Raw genomic sequence first — 24,843 nt, 5'->3', positions numbered from 1 at the left:
TAATTATTCATTGCACGATTTAACAGTTTGATTGTGGGACGGGGTTCCATTCCGTTTTCAATAGTATATGTCCCAGTGAAAATAGACAATCGCTCTGATATTGAAGGATACTATTACCCATGAAAACAACGCAGATCCATTATACTTTATTGAGAAGGGTAATTAAGGCCTAAGAATAGAAAGGAATAACATAAATCTGCTTCTACTTGCCATCTGTGTTTGTATCACGTAGTTAAATCGCGTCACAATGGGATGGAGATACTCGTGAACGATCAGTTGTGTGTCAAATGGGAAATAGACAAACACCCACCTGATGATGTAGCAAGCGTTACCTGCGATCCGCCACTGCTGGGAAACATAGTCAAGATACAGATACCAAGAAACGGGACCTTCGTTACGTTGTGTGAGGTACAGATATTCGGTAAGCTAGAGTTGATACAACTATTCGTTTAGCAGGGTTCACTTCTCCTTCGTTTGTTATTTGATGTCTTGTAATGAAAGCCGCCACGCATAAACATAACAAATAGCCGGCATCGTTTCAGAAAGAAGACATGATTTCTTTGCATTATTCTTTCAGAAAAACAGCCATGAAGTCTTTGTATCTTTTCCTCAATATTTTTTCAGTGTGCGCTGATGGATGGTTTGGTGACGATTGTGACAAACAGTGTCAATGCTTCAACAACACGGAAATATGTGACAAGATTACTGGACAGTGTCCTAGCGGATGTGCTCCGGGATTCATTGGGGCAGATTGTCAAACAGGTATGTATACTCTTTAAAAATGTAGGGGAAACCTAAACTTTCCACTTGGATAGGAAGTATAAGCGTTAACGGGTTTTTCAAAGACAGACATTTTATGAACGCACAACCATTTCTCTTTATCACCATCCGTAAACACAATGCATGGGATGCACGTGCACAACGCAGTAGCCCCATACACGGGCATGATGAGTCATTCCATTTATGCTTGACAACGTTACAAGAATTCTGTATCGAAACGTCGCACTCACGAATAGAAGAAGTTGTTATCCATAAAGTTTGTTGTGTCATTCTTGATTTTGACGTTTTTCAAGAAGGTCAATAAATCACCGTAGACCATTAATTTTGACAATTATACAGTTGTCAGCGTTTGTTTCTAGCCGTTTTTGTATGTTTGAAAATGAAAATGGTACACTTGCAAATTTCACGTCATACACCAACCTTCTTCATTCAAGGGCGATTACTGCACAAACAACATAAAGAAGTGCAAGTGGTGACGCACTCTCAAAATATTAATTGTTATCGCATCAACATTGATTGACTCCGATATATCTCCCAATGTGTTCAATCGTCAATTAAAGTTCCCCTACTGTTTTAAAGAGTTTATTACCAAGCTGAACATGTACGAAGAGATACAACCACTTTCAGAATCCCTATTAAGGGATAGTTAATGAGTCACGTTTTCTCTTGCATTATTTGTATACGTCTGGATCTGAAAATAATCTGTCATCTATTTCCGAGTAAATTGTATTGAATATTAGGGCAATTTAAATGCGATACTCACACGACGGAAATGTTAGGTTTAAAAAAAATATTTTCTCAATCCAAATTACATCAAGAATGGGCAGATTTTGACAACGGATAATTTCAATTAGATTTGCAAAACATAATATCACAATTCAGCTTTAACAAATGAAACATTTTCATAATATAACATTGCACTCCCACTAAAGTTACATTATTTCACAAAAAAGGTTTATTCAGTTCAAGTTGTATCAAATTTCAGTAAGTGACAAAAATAAACTAAGGCCCTCAAGGTCAAATCAAGGTTGTGAACAAAACAAAATCTTACTTTAACCAATTCGTTTGTTTATATCTGATCTTAGTCGGCAAATTGTCAAAAATGTATTTGTTCAACATTTCCCCCCACCGTTTTACAGACACACTTAAACAAGATATGTGGAATTGATGTACACTTAAGAGAATTTAAAAACGAGATGAGGCACAATCTAAACTAAATCCACAGGACTGGAATAAATGCATGCTGTAGCATGAGTCTAGGTTCAAAGCCCCTTGGTACAAAAGTCCCTCGACCACAAGCCCCTCTGGACAAAAGCCACTCGAAAAATGACCAGAAGCCCCACACTTTATGTATTAATGGAAAAATAAGATTAAAGACAAGAAATGATGAATGATATGACAAATTGTTTTGCTTCATAATATCATGATTCTAAATAATATGGGAAAGTCTGAGTTTGGCTGTGAGAAATGTTTGTTTTGCAAAATACCAATTTCCTTTATAGGTTTTCTCCATTTCCTTTACATTGATGCGATAAAGTACTTTATGAAATATATAATTAGCAATGAGATTAGTTCATTATACTTTATAGAATATAAAATACCTTTTCCTACTAAAAATACTGTATAACATATACAAGAGCAGTGAGAAATTTTCATTCTTTTATGAAATACATGAATCGAAGGGCTTTTGACATGGGGGCTCAAATTTCGCGAGGGTTTTTGTCCAGAAGGGATTTTGGTCGAGGGGCGTTTGTACCAAGGGGCTTTTGTCCTGAGGAGCTTTTGGTCGGTACAAAATACTTCAGCGTTCAAACCCGATTGTTAAATACTGTTGTCATAGAAGGATCCCACCCTTATAGGAATGTATGTTATGTCTAATGTCTAATATACAAGTTCACATAATACCTCATGTATTATATTTCACCATGGTAAACGATATGCGGTGTGCATATATTTGTGTGTATATCTCCCTAATGCAAGTCATATACTTTTCAGCATGTGCTGGCGGTTATTACGGTATCAACTGTACATCCGAATGTGGAAACTGTTTGAATGATCTGGACATCTGTGACAAGGAAACAGGAGCGTGTCCAAGCGGATGTTCAGCAGGATGGACAAGCGTCACATGCACACAGCGTAAGTATAGAGAAGTGCGATGAATATATTTGCTTTAAGGCAAAGTATTTACACGTCAGAAGAAAGTGTCGTAGCATTGCGATTCTAAGCCTGTATCCCTGCTCAGAATGTTTAGTGCTAACTTAACGAGTGTTGTGTTTGCTGTATTGTGTACACAAACACCTCGCACCAAAATACGCTGAATCGACCACATCTGTCAGTGGCTTCCTCCTCATTCGGGGCCGTGGGGTAGCCTAGTGGCTAAAGCGTTCAGTCGTCACGCCGAAGATCCGGGTTCGATTCCCCACATGGGTACAATGTGTGAAGCCTGTACCTGGTGTTCCCCACCGTGGTATTGCTGGAATATTGCTAAAAGCGGCGTAAAACTACACTCACTCATCGTCATTCATTCTGAGGCACTGATAATGCCTTTGCCGTGCCCGTTTGCCGTTGGCGACCAGGACCTTGATCTATCCCATACATTTCGGTATATATGATAGGTGCCCATCAGACAGTTGGCTTTATCAGTTTTATATAGACATCTATAGTTAGCATCATTTTATTCGTCCTGGAACGAACTTGGCGTGTTGACATCGTTACATTCTTATCCTTTTATTTGGTAGCGGTGGGTAGCCTAGTGGTTCAAGCGTTTCGATTCCTCACATCGGTACAATGTGTGAAACCCATTTCTGTTGTCCCCCGCCGTGATATTGCTGGAATATTGCTAAAAGCGGCGTTAAACTAAACTCACTCGATCGCTCACACCTTTCATTTAGTGCTACGACCCCGTGAGTGACAATATATACATTGATGTTAGGTTGTATGTCACAAGTCACTGTGTCTTTATACATAGATCTTAATATGAAACAGATGAGTCAGTATCACTGGTCTGGTATTTCTTGTTTCGCTGGGTAAATCATTGGAAAAGGAATTGGCTAGTTGGTCATTATTGAACTATGATATCATACTCAAGTTCAGGTGAAACATGTTGTCCAAATTACTATGTTTCCCATTTACTAATCCGGGAAGACGTTTTTTTTTATTCCTATGCTTTAAACAAACAGATCGGGAAACTGATGCCTACGTCTTACCGACCAAATTTCCCCATGGGTGTCATCAATAAGGAAGGCCAGCATATCACGCATTGCTTAATCAGTAAACTTCATAATGAGATTCGATTTCAATTGTGACAAATAAATGTCCTGAGACTTTCGTTTTATTAGTACTCAGTATTATACCCGCTATTTGGGATACGATGACATATGTCAACCAAGTCAGAGAGCCTGACCACCCGATCCCGTTAGTCGCCTCTTAAGACAAGACAAGCATTAGTTGCTGAAGACGAATTCTAACCCGGATCTTCACGGGTCCTGAGACTTTGGAGATAGAGAACTATGTTTGGTCACCACAGGAAGAAAGAATTTGCCTACCTGGGTTTATCGGTGCAAACCAATCACTATCAAATGTCGTTACAGATCTGAGTTCGGATGTTTTCTGTTATTGCCAAAAAATACCAAACGGGCTTATACTTTCAGTGTTTTTGAGAAGCTACATCATATCAACTCAAATCGTCTCAAAATCCTCCTGTGAAAATAAAGACTGCCCATCTTTGATTGTGCTGAAAACTATGGTTAATCTTTGAAGCAGGGTTTTAGACCTTGCGTTACGTTTTCGTTATACTGGTGGGTGCAGATCGTTTGAATCCGGTTCAAAAGGAGACTAACCCCAAAAGTTTATTATACTGATGTGTGGTTTTAGCAGATATATTCCACAGTTAACATACTGGCGCGCCTTTTGTGTGGCATCCCTGCTTGCGTCTCTTATATAACCAAACCTTTTCATGTAACAAACTGCCCGATCCGTTTTTAAAGTCATTGTCTTTTTAGACCTTGTCAGCAAGAACAGCCATGGCATTTTCAGAGTTAACCAATTTATCTTGGTAGATTTGAGATGGAGTTATAAGTTTCAAACGTAGTTTCTAAATCTGTATATTTCAAATTAATTTAAACTTCCCATGCTGACTTCAATGCAACTTGTTGTGTATTTAAATGTGTTTTATTCTTAGCATGCGCCGATGGCTTCTATGGTATCAACTGTACCAACGAGTGTGGAAGGTGTCTGGAAGACTGTAACAAGACATCTGGGGCTTGTCTGGGAGGGTGTCAACCTGGATGGTTGAACGGCACATGTCAACAACGTTAGTGTTTGTCTTACTTGTGCAAGCACTCTTGATAATCTTCAGGGTTTAGTTGATTGGCTCTAACGATTACACACGAATATATTTAACCATGTAAAACATTATGTAACGAAAGGAGAACGGTGGTGCTGCTGCATTCTTTCAGCAAAGAGCTTTGATTTTCTCTAGAAGATATCGATGCAGTCCTTAATAGATAAGCCAATTTGTTTTCGTAAATGTAAACATGTAAATTGCAATGAATGAATCAGAAGAATGTGGTTCTTTTTATCTGACCTGGTAGATGATAACACATGTGTATTATATCCTTTGATATATAAAACTCATGTATTAATAAAGGACACGTTATATAAAACACATATCTTAAATGACCGAAATCGTTAGTAAGTTTATACCTATTCCATTGGGATATATTAGTGATGTACTTGAAATTCAAAATTTTCTGTTATTTCTATCACATGTGTATTCTGTTCTACATACGTATCACACCTCTCACAAAGGAATTGTGAACATTGTTTTGTACATTTACATAATTTCAGCATGTGATGAAGGCATGTATGGCACAGATTGTACACTGCAGTGTGGACATTGCTCCAATCGAATCTGTAACAATACTGACGGGACTTGCCAGGATGGATGTGAAGGGAATTTTTCTGCACCGTTATGCCAAGGTAATGTTAGTACAAACACCAAAATAGTTTGTAGTATTAGTCACCTATGTAATTATTTTGGCTTGGGTCTTCATCATCACTCAAATTAAGAGTTATATACCGATAGCATGTCCACTAGTATCGAGAGTGCTGGAAGTGAAGGGATACCTTAGGGTAGCATTGTTTCCTTTCAAATTACAGGGACGAGGAAGCAAAAACATAGACAGCTCTTATCCCACTAATTATATATCTGACAGTGGGGAAATGTTTTAATGATGCTGTGTATTTCTGGAAAGGAAAATGAGAGACTTCACTTTCGAACTTCATCACGGCAACACATCCCGAGACCTTCAGAAAATATGATAGATATCATCAGACCTACAGGGTGGACTTACGCTCTTACACAGCGCTCAAAAGAAGTTGTTTGTTTTTTTGTTTGACATCGCGGTATGTAAATAATCGAGCCTGGACAAGACAATCCAGTGATCAATAGCATGAGCATCAATCTACGCAATTGGGATATGATGACATGTGTCAACCTAGTCAGCGAGCCTAACCACCCGATCCTGTTAGTCTCCTCTTACGACTAGCATAGGTTGCTGAAAACCAATTCTAACCGGGGTCTGTACGGGATTCTCAAAAGAAAAGCATTGAAACTTCTGGACCAGCGACCAAACGGTTACACAACTAATGAGTGGTCATATGTAATAGTTAAATACAGATTTGGATTCAATAGGTCATATAGCAATACAATGCGCATGCTTATGTTCACAACCAGTACTCATTCTACTCACAGAATGTCTCCATACCAACTACGGGGCCACTTGTAATGAGACATGTGGAAACTGTGCGGGAACTGATCGCTGTGACACAGGAACAGGAGAGTGTCCGTATGGCTGTGTATCAGGCTATGACCAGGCAGATGTGCGGTGTAAAAATGGTGAGAAGGTCGTTGGCGTTTTGATACGGTTAAGGCAGTGTTAATTACAGTTAAAATTGCTTGTTGGGACCGGAAAGTCATGCGGAATATACAGGTGCCGGATTAGACATTAGATCATAATATATTTGTAAAGTGGCAGGGCCAAAATTTTATGCCGGTTTTAACAGTGTGCCGGATTAGAAAGGTGCCGGTGTTGGCAGGTTTCACTGTAGTAATATATGGTGACAATTTTAAAGTTTTCAAAATGTAAGTGATTTTATAATTATTAATGACGCTTAATTATGGCGTTTATCTTATTTCTTCCGAGAAGCTCTAGCCCATTCTCCTGGACTTGACAACTCTATAATAGCAGGGGGAGCAGCCGTGTCGGCACTCGCTGTCGTTGTTGTAGTCGTAGCAGCAGTTGTTATCTGCAGGAGACGGTATGTTTGTCTGACTTTTGACAAAATAAATTTGTTCATTAAAATGTACGTGAAAATATAAATACAAATGACATCCGAGGTTAGCTATATTAATGTTTTATATCTAATTACGCTACGTATTTGTAGAACCTAGAGTATGTAACAGTTGTGTGTTGTTGCATAACAATAGATAAAAATTTATATTATTTTCAATTTCACATGTTACATGAAGGACGGTAACTAAAGACAAAAGAGAAAAAGACAATGCTGATGGCTCAAGTTTACACCCCCAGTATGACATGATTACGATGGTGGACAATTCAGTTAACGGTAATAGTTTAATTTGTCAGAATACTTTAGGAAGCTAATGCCTTATTGGTGGTTTGAAATCGCCCAGTGTAACATATCGCGGATTCAAGCCAGGGAGCTTTAAAGTCTCACTGATGAAATATCAGTAACTGAAATGTTTACGATTTTGGTCGTGCGTGTGGAGACGTGGGTGATGATATTTACTTATTCCTTTGGTTTAATTGAGTGAGTTGGGTTTTAACGCCTCAAATGAAATGTTTCAAAACGTATACCCTTTAATAATGAGACATGGATTCATTTAGTTTTGAGAGTATGCCGTTGACAATACAAATGTACAATCACGATAATTCTTGAATTCGAAACCACTTACTGCGAATCCCAAAAGAAGTTCTTATCCATAAAGTTTGTTCAATATTGTAGTTTCGAATCTAGGAATATCTTGGTATCTAGAAGGTTCTGATGGATAGTCGGTAAGATGAGAATAGCGCATGACCACGTGATCTCACCTACATGTCCTTCGTCTCCCCCACATCAAAAGCTCGTTAGGGGTATTCCCTAAAACTCGTAGAGGGGCGGTGGGGTAACCTAGTGGTTAAAGCGTTCGCTCGTCACGCCGAAGACCCGGGTTCGATTCCCCACATGGGTACAATGTGTGAAGTTCATTTCTGGTGTCCCCCGCCGTGATGTTGCTGGAATATTGCTAAAAGCGGCGTAAAATCATCATACTCACTACTACTAAAACGCGTAGATGATAAGCAGTTACGATAACTCGAAATCAAGGAAGATCTAGAGAGTGTGGAGTAGAGGTCTGATGTAAAACAGTGAAATCATAAATAATGCTTCGATGGAAAATAGAACGAAGGTAATATTGCCATATAGGTGAGCGATCCGAGGGGTACCTGGTGGATGATGAACCAACAAGGGCCTCGCCTGCAGCTCTGCTCGATGATGAAGCAGCTAGGGCTCCACCTGCAGCTCCGCGCGATGGTGGACCAACTAGGGCGTCACCTGCAGCCCTGCTCGATGGTGAACCAGCTAGGGCCCCACCCGCAGCTCCGCTCGATGGTGAACCAACTAAGACAACACCTGCAGCTCTGCTCGATGGTGAACCAACAAGAGCTATATCGGAACCTGTCCTAGATGACGAGGACGAGGACGCCATGTTTTCTTTAGAAACTGGAGTAGCTGAAGATGTCGAGACAGCAGCTACTTACTACAACTGGATACCTCCCCACATGGCGCTGGACAAACTACCCCAGTGTATAGAGAAGAAAAAGAAGAAATCATCATTTCAAGCCGAATTTCAGGCATGTTACGATAGTGAGACATATAAAATGTTTGTGTGGCTTTACTACATATTCATCTTATTAGAATCTTCACCTTATCTTTAAAGCCGAAATCAGAAATAGTCCAACTATATTTCGGCGTCCTGGAAATATCAAGTCTTACAAAACAAAGACTGGCATTGTTAGCAACGATTAACGCCGTAGGGCCAATCAAGCAGCTACCTAGTCTTGCAATTCCTGTAATGTGGTCGTCTTTGATTATCGGAACCATTTTTAAGGTGGAATACACACTTGAGACAACAAAATATATTCACATAGTTTACCCCAACAATTTCAGGCCATTCCCTATGGCGCGAGACGTTCCCATGAGGTTGGAAAGAAGCCGGACAACAAGAACAAGAACCGCTTTGTCGCTCTGTATTCCTGTAAGTAAACATGTATTTTGTTCAGAAGAGTTGGTGGTGCACTGTTAACAAACCACAAAACCTTCAAACAAACGCTGCTGTAATGTTCTCTTTAGTTATCCTTAAGGTGAATGTTCTGTTTGTGATATCTTAGCATACACATATAATATCCAAAAAAAGAAACGCATAGGCGTTTTGTATTTCTTAAAATCTATTAATTACCTATTGTGTTCAAATAATCGTGAAAATATGTAACAAAAGTGTTGATAACACGATTTTACACAATTGCACACGTAAAAATATCGACTTTACCTGGAAATGTTGATTTTGATGAGATTTCTTACAAGGATTAAAAAAACCCATCACCACAACGCAACAGAAATCACCTTCCAGTTGAAATTGTGCAGCAAAGAGCATGCACTGTCTGGCTATAAAAATCCAGATTACTTTCGGAAATCGACATTCGTTTTAAAGGAGTTTCAAGGTCAAATCACTACGCCACGTCTTGACGCTGCGACACGGAACATCGCCATTGAAAGAATGCACGCTGGAGATACCCAATCTTCTGTTGCCAGGCGACTGAATGTTAGTCTGAGCACGATATCACTGCTTGCAGCTCGTTACAACCAAACAGGTATAACAAATGACCGTCCCCGTACAGGCAGAGCTCGAGTAACCACTGCAGCCCAAGATCGGTACATCCGGGTACTACATTTGCGTGATCGTACTGCCACGGGTGAAGGCACAACAGCCAGGGTGCCTGGACTTCGGAGGATATCCGGTCAAACTGTACGGAACAGGTTGAGCGAGATTGGACCGAGAGCCAGGAGATCCGACGTCGTCGCCATCGCGCCCAACGTCTCCGTTATCTAAAATTATCCACTTGGTTGTATAGACATTTCCTTCTTCCAAACTGATGTAAAAATTCATGTACTAAGGTCTATTTGTGGACGAGTTATTCATTTTTTTAAATAGTATAATACATGGACGTAGTTTATAACCTATGATATGCGTTGAATTTACAGATGACCATTCCAGAGTCGTGCTGACGGAGGGAGGAGACTATATCAACGCTAACTACATCACAGTAAGTCGTGTTTCTGTTTTTACAACATTTTAACTGTCAAAACCAGGTCATATTGTGAGTTTTCCAAACATTGTTCGCTTGAACATGTATCACGATAGATCAGACTATGTGTACAATAGTAAGGATATACAGTTCATGGTATGAACATATTGGTAGTCATGGCAGAATTGGTATTCAGTAACCCATGCTTGTCGTAAGAGGCGACTAACGGGATCTGATGGTCCAAAACATTTCTAACTAAAGCCTTGGTAATGTTGCTCAAGTAAAGAACTTAACGTTGTAGTGTGAGGGCCAAAGGGAGACTACTCGTCACACCTTATAGTCCAAACTTTGTTGAATTCTTTAACAATGATTTTATTACATAAGTTACGAACGTGATGTTTAATTTTTGCTTATATTATTCTTGCACATCATATTTAATGTTATAAAAACCCAAACCAGTGTCCAATAACTATAGCTAGTGTCAGAAGTACACCTTAAATGTGTGAGGTGGGTAGTAGAAAAGTCCAAGATGGCCATTACTCAAGGTATACCGGCTCATGTGCGTCAGCAGTTCTGCCCTCCGATTGGTCAGTCTCACTTTGTGGCATTAAAACAGAACTTACTACAAATATGACCCTGCATTTACATTGATGTGATACCCGTGAAGACCCAGGTTAGATTTGGTCTTCAGCAACCCATACCAACGGGATCAGATGATCAGGCTCACTGACTTGGCTGACACATATCATCGAGTCCCAATTGCGTAGATAGATGCTAATGCTGTTGATCACTGGATTGTCTGGTCCAGACTCGATTATTTACAGACCGCCGCCATATAGCTGGAATATTTCTGAGTGCGGTGTTAAACAACAAACCAGCTAACATTCATTTGGACTGAAGAACATAAAGCTTTCAAAGACGTAACAATCAGCTGCCTATCATCGCGTGGGCAAACACTTCATAGCATTGCTAAAAAACCGTGTTCTTTAATATGACAGTTGTGATTTGTAGAAATATTGCAAAAGGTTTTGTGTAACACAACTACATGTACATTGTTAGACGTTTGTTTCCATATCTGGTGTCCCCCGCCGTGATATTGCTGGAATATTGCTAAAAGCGGCGTAGAAATAAACTCACTCACTCACTAGACGTTTGTTTACTTTACAGGGACATGATGACACTACCATGTACATAGCAACACAAGGTATTGAAAAAACTGAAACATTTCTAAGGAAGAGAGTTTTTATGGATGTCAATTTCTTTACTATGAGGAACACAACGTTTCGGAGTGTATCCTTACTCCTTCATCACCTAATAAGGATAAGGATAAAAACTCTCTTCCTTATGTGTATCACTTTTAAATGCCATTCAAAGACTTGTAACATTTCTGTTTTTCATTTGAGGGCTATATATGAAAAAAATGGAAATGTATGCCAACATATTAAATGCGTGCAAGGGTTTATAATTGCGACACAGTTTAACATGCTAAACTATGGTCGATTGCACTATATGGAAACAAGGTTTATGTTCATGTAAGGGCGTAGGTATACATGTCATAGTTCCTTCACTGACTTCCTTCACTAACTTCCGCCATACGATGAAATGGGTTTTCAGGTCCGACACCTGCAACGATCACTGACTTCTGGCAGATGGTGTGGCAAGAGAATGTCATGGAAATCGTCATGCTGACAAATCTGATGGAAAAGAAAAAGGTAGAATGTTTCTCGTATGTTTGAGGCGCGTCAAATTATTGATAATGAATATATGCGAAACGAACCCATGAAAAAATCTGTTAAAAGCAGGATCATTGCCCACTACATCGTGATCATGCGTTTATGAATCACAATGACTTACTGACTGAGTTTGGGTTTACGCCGCTTTTAGCAATATTCCAGCAACATCACGGCGGTATGACTGACTGACTGACTGAGTTTGGTTTTACGCCGCTTTTAGCAATATTCCAGCAACATCACGGCGGGGGACACCAGAAATGGGCTTCACAAATTGTACCCATGTGGGGATTCGAACCCGGGTCTTCGGCGTGACGAGCCAACGCTTTAACCACTGGGCTACCCCACCGCCCCTCACGGCGGTATGAACAACAATGGTACAAGCTGTTTGCAATATAGCTGAGCGTGAATATGATGTCACCCTTCACACGCACAGACGCAGGCCATACACGGGAACATTCAAAATATAGGACAAATTAAAATAGGGAGTTGCATCAGACATGATGGTAGTTTTATTGATTCGTCAAATTTGGAAAAGTCCTCCAAAGGCTTTACTGAGTCATTGCTGTAGCTGAGATCCAACAACTCTAGAGCACCTGTTGATTATCCTTGCATGCCGATTCTACCCCGAAACTTGTGAAATATAGACTGGAATATTTTTGGACACATTTTTTTGCAAATACTTATTAGTCTTAATCTTTCAGTTAAACGAATGCACATGTTGACAGTAGACAAACTATAATTTTGAGTTCATTTTTGTAGAAAAAGTGTGCACAATACTGGCCTGCTGAACATAGGAGTTGCCGCTATGGAAGCTTCAGCGTGACCAACAAGACGGCAGTCGTGAGACCTGACTATATAGCCTCAACATTTCTGGTTACAAAAACTGTAAGTGTATTACAGAAACCTATTACTCACTGTTTCATAACTGTACAATGTTATTACACATTGTGTAATAACATCGCGTGCTGTCGGAACTATTTGATGTGGTCAAAACAAAATGTCGGCTGATATTCACAACACATCTCGAAGTGGTGGGGCGTGGTGGGCGAGCTGGCTGAGGCGCCAGGCTAGTGATCCAGCGAGCATGAGGTGCCGGGATCGAGACCATCTGTGACCGGGTGTAAAAACTTTGGAGTCAACTTTGTGTGCGGACTCTTTCAGTGTTGGCACAACCCCTTGTGTACAGTACACAACCCTGTGCACATAAGAGAACCCACGAATCCATTGGTATATGACGAGATGGTGGCCATATGAATACGTGCAAACACCTAGTTGCGGGTACAGCAACGTGCAGTAAACTTGGACAAAGTACTGTGACTATGTGTCCCAGTCCACCCAGCTGTGAATGGGTGCCTCGTAAGGATGGGAAAGCCGCAATAACTCGGTGCGCCTTGTGGCAGCAAGAGTTGTATGCTCCCCGTTGAGATTGACATCCAGTGATCGAGGGAAAAAATACCAGCGCCTTGAGCATGTACTAGTGCCAGGAAATGTGCGCTTTATAAATATCCTAAACTGATAACAATAAGTCGAGATATTCAAATGTTCTTTGCTCGGTTGCGTGTAACGGCATTTGTATAAAAACAATAGTATGCTGGTTGAAGTCATTTGGTCCCTGTTTCATACAGCCTTGTTTATCTTTACAAAATCAAATTAAGCAGACTAATGTTGACGATCATAAATTAAATGTAGTCATACGCGTGACCCTTGTTATAACGGCGTAATGCACTCGTTCTGTAAGTTGAATTCTGAGATATTATTTTGCTAATGTTGGGTGAGTAATATAAATACTAATAAGATACCAAAGCATTCACACGTTTAGTATTCTCTATACTCACGTCGTCATATATGCTTGAAAGCAATGGAATACAGAATTCAATCAGTATGAGCTAGTTTATATGCTGGGCGCAATCACATGCTGTATCGTCATACAATTTCTTAAATATATTAGATATTGTCAACTTCCTGTTAGGAAGATGTTTCACATCAGTAGTACATGTACATCAGTAGTACATGTATATACATCAATATGTTCATTCTACTCACAGACTGAAGAGCGACTTGTCAGACATTTCCACTTCACGTCTTGGCCTGACCATGGTGTTCCTTCTGCCCCAGCTCTGGTCAACTTCTGGAGACTGGTCAAACAGGCTGATACAGAGGGAAGACCCTTGGTCGTTCATTGCAGGTAATGCTGCATAATGTGGATATCGGCTTTCAAATTTCATAAATGCCATTCGTCGTTTCGAGAAGATGGATATCAGGTCTCTGAATGCCATTTAGAAGTGATAGCTTTAGATATGTTGACACATTAAGTGACTAACAGTAATGTATCGGTGTATGTTTCCAAAAGACATGGGTATGACATGGTGTTGACATGGGCATCTCTAAAATTCCTTGGTTGTTCTTATACTAGAAGAACTTTACATTGTTTGTTTGTTTGCTGTTCCAAACTCCACTCAGTAATTTTCCGGCTATATGACGGCGGTCTGTAAATGATCAAGTCTGGACCAGACATGTCAATAATCAACATCGTGAGCATCGATCTACACAACTGGGATACGATTACATGTGTCAACCAAGTCAGCAAGCCTGACCACCCGATCCCGTTAGTCGCCTCATATGACAAGCATGGCGTGCTGAAGACCAATTCTAACTGGGATCTTAACGGATCAAATTTACATATTTTAATGATTCAATTTGCCTTTACAAACAACACTCCCTGCTATTTTATGACTCAGCGCTGGCGTTGGCCGAACAGGGACATACATTGCTCTGGATCATCTGATGGACGAGGCTGACAGTGACAACAAAGTCAACGTGTTCTTGTGCGTGGGGAAGATGAGAGAAGCACGGATGAACATGGTCCAAACAGTCGTAAGAATGTTGCAGTCAACACATATACCCATGTCAAAATCTGGCTGATGCAGCTTGTCTATGACCACACTAATGTTAGTTGTCTCATCTTTGATCCACGTTCTGTTGGTTGCCACACGTCGGAATTGTGGTTAAATGTCATAAGGATCACTTCCGGAACAAAACTGTTCATATTCATTCATGGCACTTTGTGTAACCCAAACATGTGCTTAATTTGTGCCTTTTCTGGATCCTGTTCAGGAATGCCATACACTTTCGTCACCAAACAAGAAGACATGGTCATCAATATTCCCCGCCACACGGTTCCTGTTTTTTAACTCCACCACGACATTCATGTCCTGAAAACACATACCACATTTGGTTTCCCTATCTATAACGGTTACTGAGAAAATCTGATACCTTGCACTAAGTCAAGAAACGCATGACAAGAGCCATAACTCTGTAGCGAATTGTAACACAGTTTCATTTTTCGAACTCTGTCAAGGCATCCCTGTCCTGAAAAGACATACGAGGTTTTGTTTCCCTATCTATAATAGTTTTTTGAGAAAAGCTGTCCCCATTGGGAATACCGTGCACCAAGTCAAGAAACGCATGACAAGGGCCATAACTCTGTAACAAATTGTAACACGGCTTCCGTTTTCGAACTGTATCAAGGCATTTATGTCCTGAAAACACATACCAAATTAGGTTTCCCTATCTATAACGGTTTTTGAGAAAATCTGTCCCCATCATCTTGGACGCACGGACGGACGGACGGGTGGAGCTCGAACCTGTAACCCCCTCACTTCGTCGCGGGGGATAATAACACTTTTGAATGCAGGATTTTTCTTTCCGGATATTATCTCTTTAGAATTATTCGGATAATATGTCAAAATGAGGATTTGTATCTGAAGCCAAGATTGTCAGGCTAGGAAGGACTGGCTCCTAATATTGTCACAGAAATGTCAGAATTTGATCATATATTTAATTTTGAATGTTATTTTGGATATATCATATTGTAGTATATTTAATTTTGAATGCTCATTATCTTCGTTCACTCGCTGTGAATGCCGAAAATTGGATATGCCTTAACTAAATCTAGCTGTTTTATCTTTGGACCGTTTGCTATTTGCAGAGCCAGTATGAGTTCGTGCATGATGTTGTGTTGGAAGCAATACGAAGTCGAGGAACGTGCTACACGTTGGCGGAGTTTGAAAAAGAGTTTGGCCAAGAAGCGACGTTTACTGAACCACAGGACACCAAACTCAGAAAACAATTTTTGGTAGGTCGATTGTACATTGAGTATCTGAAAGACATCACAGTTCAATACATGGGTGAATGAGTTTAGTTTTACGCCGCCTTAAGCACTGCTCCAGTAATATCACGGCGGGGGACACAAGAAATGAGCTTCACACATTGTACTCGCGTGGGGAATCGAACTTGGGTATTCGGCGTGACTAGCGAATACTATAACCACTAGGCTACCCCACCGCCCCCGTTTAGCGATGAACATCCTATGGCTGTTTCAAAGTAGTAATTGGATGCATATTGTTAACTAGTGACAAGACGTTCGTCACAGCGTGGGTTTCTTAATCGCGAACACGGTTATTAAGGTATTTGCCATCCTCTTCATTTAATTGATTGATCAGCATTGATAAAGTATTCTGACATCAGATAGCTTTATGGTGTATACTGATCTTACTGAGGCGTGAATGTTTCTGTATCACGCATTTAACCTGTTAAATGGTAAGACACTAAAAACATTCTTTCTATCACATTCAAATTTAAATGTTTATTGTATAAACGGACGTAGGCCCAGATACCTGAAGTGTATATGGCGTCCGTTTCTGATCTTGAAAACATGTTTGAAGTGTAACATAACAGATTTTAAATTTTGCCATAACCCGAATAAATTGTTGTACTGAAGGTCGAATTAAGAATTTATTTGGTATGTATTGCTTTTGAATGTTCTTTAAGAATGACCATATAAGGGTGAAGTTGTACAGATCTTCGATATTGTGTCAGTTACGATATGTACTTACGTTTTCAAATTTTGCATAACCGCGTAGGTCCGGGTTAGAATATTGATCTTCAGTAACCCATGCTTGTTGTAAGAGGCGACTGACGTGATCGGGTGGTCAGGCTCGGTGACTTGGTTGACACATGTCATCGGTTCCCAATTGCCCAGATCGATGCTCATGCTGTTGATCACTGGATTGTCTGGTCCAGACTCGATTATTTACTGACCGCCGCCATATAGCTGTAATATTGTTTGGTGCGGCGTAAAACTAAACTCACTCACTCACTCAGATTTTGCAATACTGTGATGTCTCCTGGTATCAATATTTAGATCTGTACATCCAACTCGAGCAAAGTGGGTTGCAAATGCACAAAAGGTCGAATCTATAACATAATTGAAGAATACAATGTCTGGTTGGTTTCAGTTACTGCAAGACGTTACGTCCAGAGTGGCAGAGGAAGCCACATCGACAAGTCTTCTGCCTGAAAATACTTCTGAAAACAGGAGTCCAAATATACTTCCGGGTATCTTGAAAGCAGAACAACTTTCTCACGTAGATTTCTATCCATTTCCAACAAAATGCGACTTGGGGGGTTATTTCGACTTAAGTATGCTGATGTGAGAATCATGGTCAAGAACACCACACAATCCATCGTCAGTTATCACCTAGTATATTCCTCTGCTTTGCGAATCAGAGCCGCATAATGAGAATCAGATCCGGTTTGTTTTGTTGTTCAACACCGCACTCAAATATTCCAATATTCCAACTATGTGGCGATCTGGTTGGTGAACAGTAGTTGTAAAATGTACAATAAGATGACTCCTCGATTAACAGAGTCCACGAGGTAGCTAGGTTACATAACAATATAAAGTGTACTTGTGTCTGTTTATATATTATCTGTACTAACGGACCGCCTCCGTGGTGTAGTGGTTAGAGCGTCCGCCCGGAGAGCGGAAGGTCGCGGGTTCGATCCCCGACCGCGCCATACCAAAAGACGTTAAAATATGGTTCTTGTTGGTTCCTGCCTGGCGCTCGGCATTAATGGGTACAACAAGGACTGGTCGGCTCGGAGTCAGTATAATGTGTCTGAGTGGGGTATTCATGCTTCACTGCGGCATGGTATCTCAGTGGGCTAGCACTATAAAACCAGCTTAAGTCTGGGCTAGTACAAGCAGCCGCACATACACATACACACGCATGCACGTCATGCACGTCGTCATATGAGCGAAATATTCTCAAGTACGACGTTAAACCCAATTTCACCTCACCTCACCTGTACTAACGAGTGAGTAGTGAACGGTTTCTTGTTCCAGGAAGCAAGACGAGACTTCATCTGAGTATACCGGTTCACCAGCGCAAAGACTACATCAATGCTGTAGTTTTGTCTGTATGTATGATACCTGCTTGAGTAGCATGTAAAGCTATAGTGTACATATAAATTGAAGTCAATTCATTATCAACTAGACCCGTGAAGGTCCGGGTTAGAATGTACCTTCAGTAACCCATGCTTGTCGTAAGAGGCGGCTAACGGGATTGGGTGGTCAGGCTCGCTGACTTGGTTGACACATGTCACCGGTTCCCAATTGCACAGATCGATGCTCATGTTGATCTCTGGATTGTCTGGTCCAGACTCGATTATTAACAGACCGCCGCCATATAGCTGTAATATTGTTGAGTGCGGCGTAAAACTTAACTCACTCACTCATTATCAACTATCCAGCATACATACCGTATTGTACAGAAACAACAAAACCCTGTCCTTGTCCGTAAGAAGTCACTGCTAAAAACAAAGTCGATTTACATTTCTGATTGTTTCACGAGCATATGTTTGTTTGTATTACAGCTGTGCGATCAACAATCGACCATCCAATGATTACCTGTATCATATGTATTTCACAAATACATGTTGTACGGGTATTAAACGCAAACAGGTCTTAATGCCTTAATATGCCGATCAACTGACTATTGACACAGAGTGCATGGAGTGAATATCACACTGCTGATGTTGAGAAATACTCTTTGAGGTATTTTAAATATTTTTACAAATAAAATTGACAATACCACGTAACAATTCATGTTTGCTGCTTCAGTCTGTTCTCCGGCCCAGCAACCTGATAGTCACCAAGACACCCCTGCCAGACACCGTGGTGGACTTCTGGAGACTTGTGTACGACCATGACTGTCGTACCGTTATCTGCCTGGATGACTCCAAGGTTACACTATTCGTTCAACTTCATGCTTGTGTAATCAGTTGATTGATTGTTGTTTAACGCCGCACTCAGCAATATTCCAGCTATATGGCGGCGGTCTGTAAACAATCGAGTCTGGACCAGACAATCCAGTGATCAATCCTGTGAGAATCAATTGGGATACGATGACATGTGTCAACCAAGTCAGCGAGCCTGACCATCCGATCCTGTTAGTCGCCTCTTACGACAAGCATGGGTTACTGAAGATCAATTCTTACCCGGTTCTTCACGGGTCACTAGCCACTAGTGTAATGTATCTCGAAAGATATACTCTTGATGTACATTGGAAAAGTCTTGTTTTTAAGCGTAAGAAGTCAAACTATACCCTGATTTTATTCATTCTAGAAGGTGAAGAACGTATATCCCAAAGAAAACCAAAACTTTAAACGGGGACCATTCACTATTGCACATGCGAGCGAGGAACCAAGCCGGGAGATGTATACACAGAGAAGGTTTACCGTTGTCTACAAGGTAAGGGATGCATGTGATTCCTATTTAGCAATGTAGAAGATCGATATATAATACATATATATTTCATCAGCTGCGATGGATTTACTTTGGATTTACTGCATGAACTGATGGAAGGGCAAGTTGGTTCTAAACATGCGTGTCAATAGCCGTATATAGTAAGAGCTAATCTTGGTACTACTGTAGGCTAAATTGATTTGTCCGTTTGCCGTTTAACGCCACACTGAGCAATATTCCAGCTATATGGCGGTGGTCTGTAAATAATCGAATCTGGACCTGACAATCCAGTGATCAACAGCATGAGCATCGATCTAGGTAATTGGCATACGATGACGTGTCAGCCAGGTCAGCAAGCCTGAACATCCGATCCCGGCATTCGCCTTTTATGACAAGCATGGGTTGTTAAAGACCAGTTCTAACCCAGATCTTCACAGGGTTGAATATACTAGGTGATAACTGACGATGAACTGTGCAGTTGTTCTTAACCATGTCACTCTCACTTAAGCATACTTAGGTCAAAACAATCCTCCAATATCGTATTTTGGATTGTTAGACCAATCCGGATCTTCACGGGATCTACGTAACTTGGATACGATGACATGTGTCAACCTATCTAGTCAGCGGGCCTGACCACCCAATCCCGTTAGTGGCCTCTTACGACAAGCATGGGTTGCTGAAGACCAATTCCAGGCCTACCAAACAAAACTTTCCCACTGTGCAGAAAAACGTAGAAAAGTCCACATTAATTTTTGAAATAGCAACATAAACATAATACCTCGCTACTGAAACAGTAAAAACGGCAACTTTAAATCGCTAAAACTGGATAAAAAAACGAAGAGCCTGCAACTTCGATTTTGCGCATGTGCACATGGAAGAGGAAGTCTCCACCGCATGTGCTTACATTCCCTTTTTAAAGTATTTGTATTGTGTTATTTGGCATTCATCATCATCATACTTGTGTGCACACTTGTTTCTTTTACTTTCCATTCGTATGAAATAATTGACAGCAATTATTTCGACATATTCAATAAGTTTTCTACACGAGGCGATTCACGGTTGCTCGGAAATAGTTTTCCGGGTCAGATCGTAATGCGCATGCGCAGTAGAGGTCAAAGTTCGCTGATATGAACATGTTGCAGTTTCATAGTCTTTCGTTGCCGTTTTTACTGTTTCAGTAGCGAGGTATTATGTTTATGTTGCTATTTCCACGATTAATGTTGACTTTTCTGCGTGTTTCTGCACAGTGGGAAAGTTTTCTGTGGTAGGCCTGAATTCTAACCCGGATCCTCATGGGTCGTAGGCTAAGTTGTAAACAAAATGACTAATCATAGTCAGATACTGACACTGTATCCTGTGATGTAGGGCTGTGAGCGACCCGTCGATGTGTTCAGTCTCAAGTGTCTTAACATGATGTCCCAACCAGCATCACTACTGGAGTTGGTCAACAGCGTGCACATGGTCATCACTTCCGCTGACCACAAAGTCCTTGTCCATTGCCAGTATGTACTTTGCTATATACTTCTGACAGATGTGTATGCAATGCTGTAATAGTAGGTTGAATATTCTTTATGATACATTTGGTTTTAATAGATACACTTCATTTATCTTTTGACGATGTCATTCGTTGATGTTCTCACCTTAGCAGTTCATGCTTATACTCCCAAATCGAAATTTTTGGAGCACGAACCCGCACCTTCGCGAACGTTAAATGACCCCATTTGTATTTAACACATGTTATACCTGGGACTACAGGGGCGAGTGGTTGAAGCGTTAGCTCGTCACGCCGAAGATCCGGGTTCGATTCCCCACATGGACTGACTGACTGAATAAGGTTTTACGCCGCTTTTAGCAATATTCCAGCAATATCACGGCGGGGGATACCAGAAATGGGCTTCACACATTGTACCCATGTGGGGAATCGAATCCGGGCCTTCGGCGTGACGAGCGAACGCTTTAACCACTAGGCTCACTCACTCACTCACTCACACACACACACACACACACACACACACACACACACACACACACACACACACACACACACACACATGGATACAATGTGTGAAGCCCACTTCTGGTGTCCCCCGCCGTGATATTGCTGGAATATTGCTAAAAGCGGCGTAAAACCATACTCACTCATTCACTTGGGTTTACACGTTTACCCATTTATATTGTTTAGACGATAGGCTTAAAAAGATTGCATTAAAGATAAATTGCAAACATGGGAAATACTAATATTGTTCAGATGTAGAATGTGAAAGAGAATCGATATAAATATGACAGGTCTTTTACTGCCATTCTGTCTTACATTTGGTCGTATATTGGCTATGGCAGTGACGGCGCTAGTGTGAGCGTCGTCTTCTGCAGTGTCCTGAACATCATCAGCAGACTGAGGCTGGACGGGGACGTGGACATCTTCCTCACCATCCGGGAACTGCAGCGTGTTAGACCACAGTTCATGCAGTCCTTTGTGAGTACTTAAAGGGTTCATGGTTATTCTGTATCATCAGAAGAATACAGAAACTGAAAAATACGGTTTTACAGAAATGGTCGCATTATGTTATGGGGGATTTTGTGAGTTTGATTTAATAAGTATGCGTATTGGATCTTATCCCAAATAATACTCGTATTCAGTTCAAATTATTGCACATGAGAGGTTGATGCGTAAAATATTGTGACGACACAGTGGTAGTCTGTCATACTGACCCTGAAATAAATATATCCATGAAAGCCCACGCAAGTCTAGAATATGTGGCAAGTCTAGATTTCCACAGTTTCCGAAAATGGGCTCTGGGCTCCTTTTCATTATATTTTATGATTATGTTTTATGAACAGTATATTTTGCGTGTAAAAGATGTTCATTTCAGAGACTAGATGTTAGTCCAGCCCAGTCGATAAAACAACCGGAACATATTTAATGTACTGTATTTCACACCAAATTCCACAAACGTTCAGAGTAAGCTATCAAAGGAAACAAACTGTGTGGGAATTATTCACAAATACGAGTTGTACAATCAAGTTGTCATCCGACTTTATAGCTGGAATGTTTAATAACAAGTCTTACTTTCAGGAGTACTACCAGCTGTGTTACAACATGGTAAAGGAATACAGCCGTGCGGCCAGTATCTACGCCAACATGTGACCACTGCTATGAGGGCCCTTACATGTCATGACATTTCTTTCTAGAACATGACGCTGGATCTATTACAAGTGTGTGTGTTGATGCTGATGTCTGTGTCTGTGTTCAAAGGCATTCCCTTCGTGGCATGTCCGTTCTGGAGTAATTTCACAATGGTCAGTTGGCTGAATCTGACCGTTCATGAAATTTTAACGTCAGCTTTATTCCAAGACATGTGCTGATGATAAAACTGACATTTTCTCGCTTGTTATTATGCCCTAAACGTTTTACAATCCAACTGCGCTTGTACAGTTTGTTCTACCTGAAGAATCGAGTTCGATTCTATGCAGTGTGTGAAGTCCATTCGAGGTGTCCCTCTTATCTTGCTGGAATATTGTAAAAATCGGCTAAAACTATGCACACTCGCTCACTCACCCAGTAATATCCTTGCTGGCATGTATCTGTTAAGGATGACTATCATTTAGTATGGATCACAACATTCTTTGTACTTTTTATTATTCCCCCGGTATCTGACACAAGGGACATAGTTATGCGCTTGTCTGTCCGTCCCTAATGTTTTTCTTTCCGAGCCATATCCCTTAACTAATAGACACTCTTTCATAAATATTTGTACACACAACTGGTGCTTTTTGCTGTTAAGGGAGTTTTAGAACTTTAGTTTTTCCCCGATTCCACGGAATGTGACCATTAACTCTCATCAAAATTGTGTGTTTGTCCGGAATTCATCTCTAAGACTAACAAGAATCTAATTATCAAAATTGTCACACACAGAGATCAGATTGTCAAGTGCCGTCTTTTTCCAATTAAGGACTTTTTAGAATTTGCATTTTGTCACATTTCCGTGGAAACAAGTTTGACTTGGCTCATAACGGTGTGCTGTCCCTGTTTCATATGTCCCTGAATAAAAGGTATTCTTTCATGAGACTTTGTACACAAAACACAGTTTTTCAACCAACTAGTTCTTGCTGCTATTTAGGGAATTTAAAAATACGATTTTGTTTCCATGGCAACAATTTTGAATTTGGTTGTGTTCATATAATGTATTTGTCTGGACTATATCATCGAAACTAATATGTCCTCTTTCATGAAAGTTTGTATGCAGACAGCCCAGGCAAACATCTGGTGCCTTTTCGTTGAAAGTGTAAATGTTTCAATATCTGGATATGTCTTAACTATTCATGGGTGAGGTGAATTATGTCTCAATTTTTAAACTGAATGTAGTACTTTATATCTGGTATATACAGAACCAAGATAAACTGAACACACACTAAGATCAATGGGCAGTTGATCAAGATAAAGATGGTTTATTGTTCTGAAAGCATGTACAAAATAAGGGAGTTAGTGAGTGAGTTTAGTTTTACGCCGCACTCAGCAATATCCCAGCTATATGGCGGCGGTCTGTAAATACTCGAGTCTGGACCAGACAATCCAGTGATCAACAGCATGAGCATCGATCTGCGCAATTGGGAACCGATGACATGTGTCAACCAAGTCAGCGAAACTGACCACCCGATCCCGTTAGTCGCCTCTTACGACAAGCATAATCGCCTTTTATGGCAAGCACATGGGTTGCTGAAGACCTATTCTACCCCGGATCTTCACGGGTCTACAAAATAAGAGTACAAAGAGATAATACCTCTTGGTTCAACTGGTCATGGCTGCATATGGCATGGACCGAATGCTCATGATGTTGATCACTTCGCTGTCTCGTCCAAACTTGAATATTTACAGACCGACGCCATTTAACTGTGGGCGACGTTAAACAACAAAGGAACAAACAAACCAACAAATTTGGTATGTATTTCCGTGGGATACATGCTCTTGTGTAAACAAGAGAAACCAACAGTATATGAAATGCTTCCCTTGAATCAAGTTATACAGAACAAACAGTTTTTAAAATGCTTCCTTTAAAACAATTTCAGCAGTACAAACGGTATATCCATACACACTTGACATAAGAGGGCACAATCACAGTGGTTTCAGTATAGAACACTGTCTTCCAATGTTAACTAGTATTATGGATAATCCAAGACGAAATCGTGAATATGTAATGAACAGAGACTTGCATTTTGTAACATTTAAATACAGTTCCGCTTCAACTACAGATTAAAAACATCTTTACATAGTACATATTGAACTGTGTTGGTGTTTGACACCAGTCTACACCCATAAAGATCCGGGTTAGAGTTGATCTTCAGCAGACCATCTTGTCGTTAGAGGCGACTAAGGGGA

The 24,843-nt window shown here is 40.6% G+C and overlaps 3 protein-coding genes across 3 annotated transcripts; all 3 read left to right on the top strand.

The window, feature by feature from the left end:
- The first annotated feature begins 236 nt into the window (after positions 1-236).
- Positions 237-5,097, top strand: LOC124276503 (multiple epidermal growth factor-like domains protein 11). The gene is made up of 4 exons (XM_046712133.1): positions 237-421; positions 625-762; positions 2,776-2,916; positions 4,961-5,097. The coding sequence occupies exons 1-4, from the start codon at positions 253-255 to the stop codon at positions 5,095-5,097; spliced, it is 585 nt and encodes a 194-aa protein (XP_046568089.1). The 5' UTR covers positions 237-252.
- A 359-nt stretch (positions 5,098-5,456) lies between these two features.
- Positions 5,457-9,108, top strand: LOC124276501. Its single transcript, XM_046712132.1, has 7 exons — positions 5,457-5,472; positions 5,629-5,760; positions 6,536-6,679; positions 6,990-7,101; positions 7,313-7,410; positions 8,269-8,696; positions 9,013-9,108. Exons 1-7 carry the CDS (start codon positions 5,457-5,459, stop codon positions 9,106-9,108), a joined length of 1,026 nt encoding a protein of 341 aa, XP_046568088.1.
- LOC124276556 (receptor-type tyrosine-protein phosphatase T-like) lies at positions 8,977-23,624 on the top strand. The gene is made up of 15 exons (XM_046712200.1): positions 8,977-9,100; positions 10,105-10,166; positions 11,316-11,352; positions 11,763-11,860; positions 12,641-12,766; positions 13,927-14,066; positions 14,620-14,755; positions 15,870-16,016; positions 17,179-17,278; positions 18,069-18,142; positions 18,846-18,968; positions 19,350-19,475; positions 20,835-20,971; positions 21,807-21,942; positions 22,543-23,624. The coding sequence occupies exons 3-15, from the start codon at positions 11,334-11,336 to the stop codon at positions 22,612-22,614; spliced, it is 1,434 nt and encodes a 477-aa protein (XP_046568156.1). The 5' UTR covers positions 8,977-9,100; positions 10,105-10,166; positions 11,316-11,333; the 3' UTR covers positions 22,615-23,624.
- The last annotated feature ends 1,219 nt before the right edge of the window (positions 23,625-24,843 follow it).

The sequence above is a fragment of the Haliotis rubra genome, unplaced genomic scaffold, assembly GCF_003918875.1.
Source record: "Haliotis rubra isolate DU_JTF1 unplaced genomic scaffold, ASM391887v1 Scf21, whole genome shotgun sequence".
In the NCBI taxonomy this organism is placed as follows: domain Eukaryota; kingdom Metazoa; phylum Mollusca; class Gastropoda; order Lepetellida; family Haliotidae; genus Haliotis; species Haliotis rubra.
Note: the sequence above shows the minus strand (reverse complement) of the source record. Positions and strands in the feature narration are given on the sequence as shown.

What these genes read in the sequence shown, in the direction of transcription:
- LOC124276503 (XM_046712133.1), top strand. Translation starts at nt 253, where the DNA reads ATGGAGATACTCGTGAACGATCAGTTGTGTGTCAAATGGGAAATAGAC. An exon ending in GTGTGAGGTACAGATATTCG is followed by an intron (nt 422 to 624) that starts GTAAGCTAGAGT and finishes ATATTTTTTCAG; the next exon opens with TGTGCGCTGATGGATGGTTT. An exon ending in AAGCGTCACATGCACACAGC is followed by an intron (nt 2,917 to 4,960) that starts GTAAGTATAGAG and finishes TTTTATTCTTAG; the next exon opens with CATGCGCCGATGGCTTCTAT.
- LOC124276501 (XM_046712132.1), top strand. An exon ending in GTTGTTATCTGCAGGAGACG is followed by an intron (nt 7,102 to 7,312) that starts GTATGTTTGTCT and finishes TGTTACATGAAG; the next exon opens with GACGGTAACTAAAGACAAAA. An exon ending in CATTTCAAGCCGAATTTCAG is followed by an intron (nt 8,697 to 9,012) that starts GCATGTTACGAT and finishes CAACAATTTCAG; the next exon opens with GCCATTCCCTATGGCGCGAG.
- LOC124276556 (XM_046712200.1), top strand. An exon ending in GAGTCCAAATATACTTCCGG is followed by an intron (nt 17,279 to 18,068) that starts GTATCTTGAAAG and finishes TTCTTGTTCCAG; the next exon opens with GAAGCAAGACGAGACTTCAT. An exon ending in CACAGTTCATGCAGTCCTTT is followed by an intron (nt 21,943 to 22,542) that starts GTGAGTACTTAA and finishes TCTTACTTTCAG; the next exon opens with GAGTACTACCAGCTGTGTTA.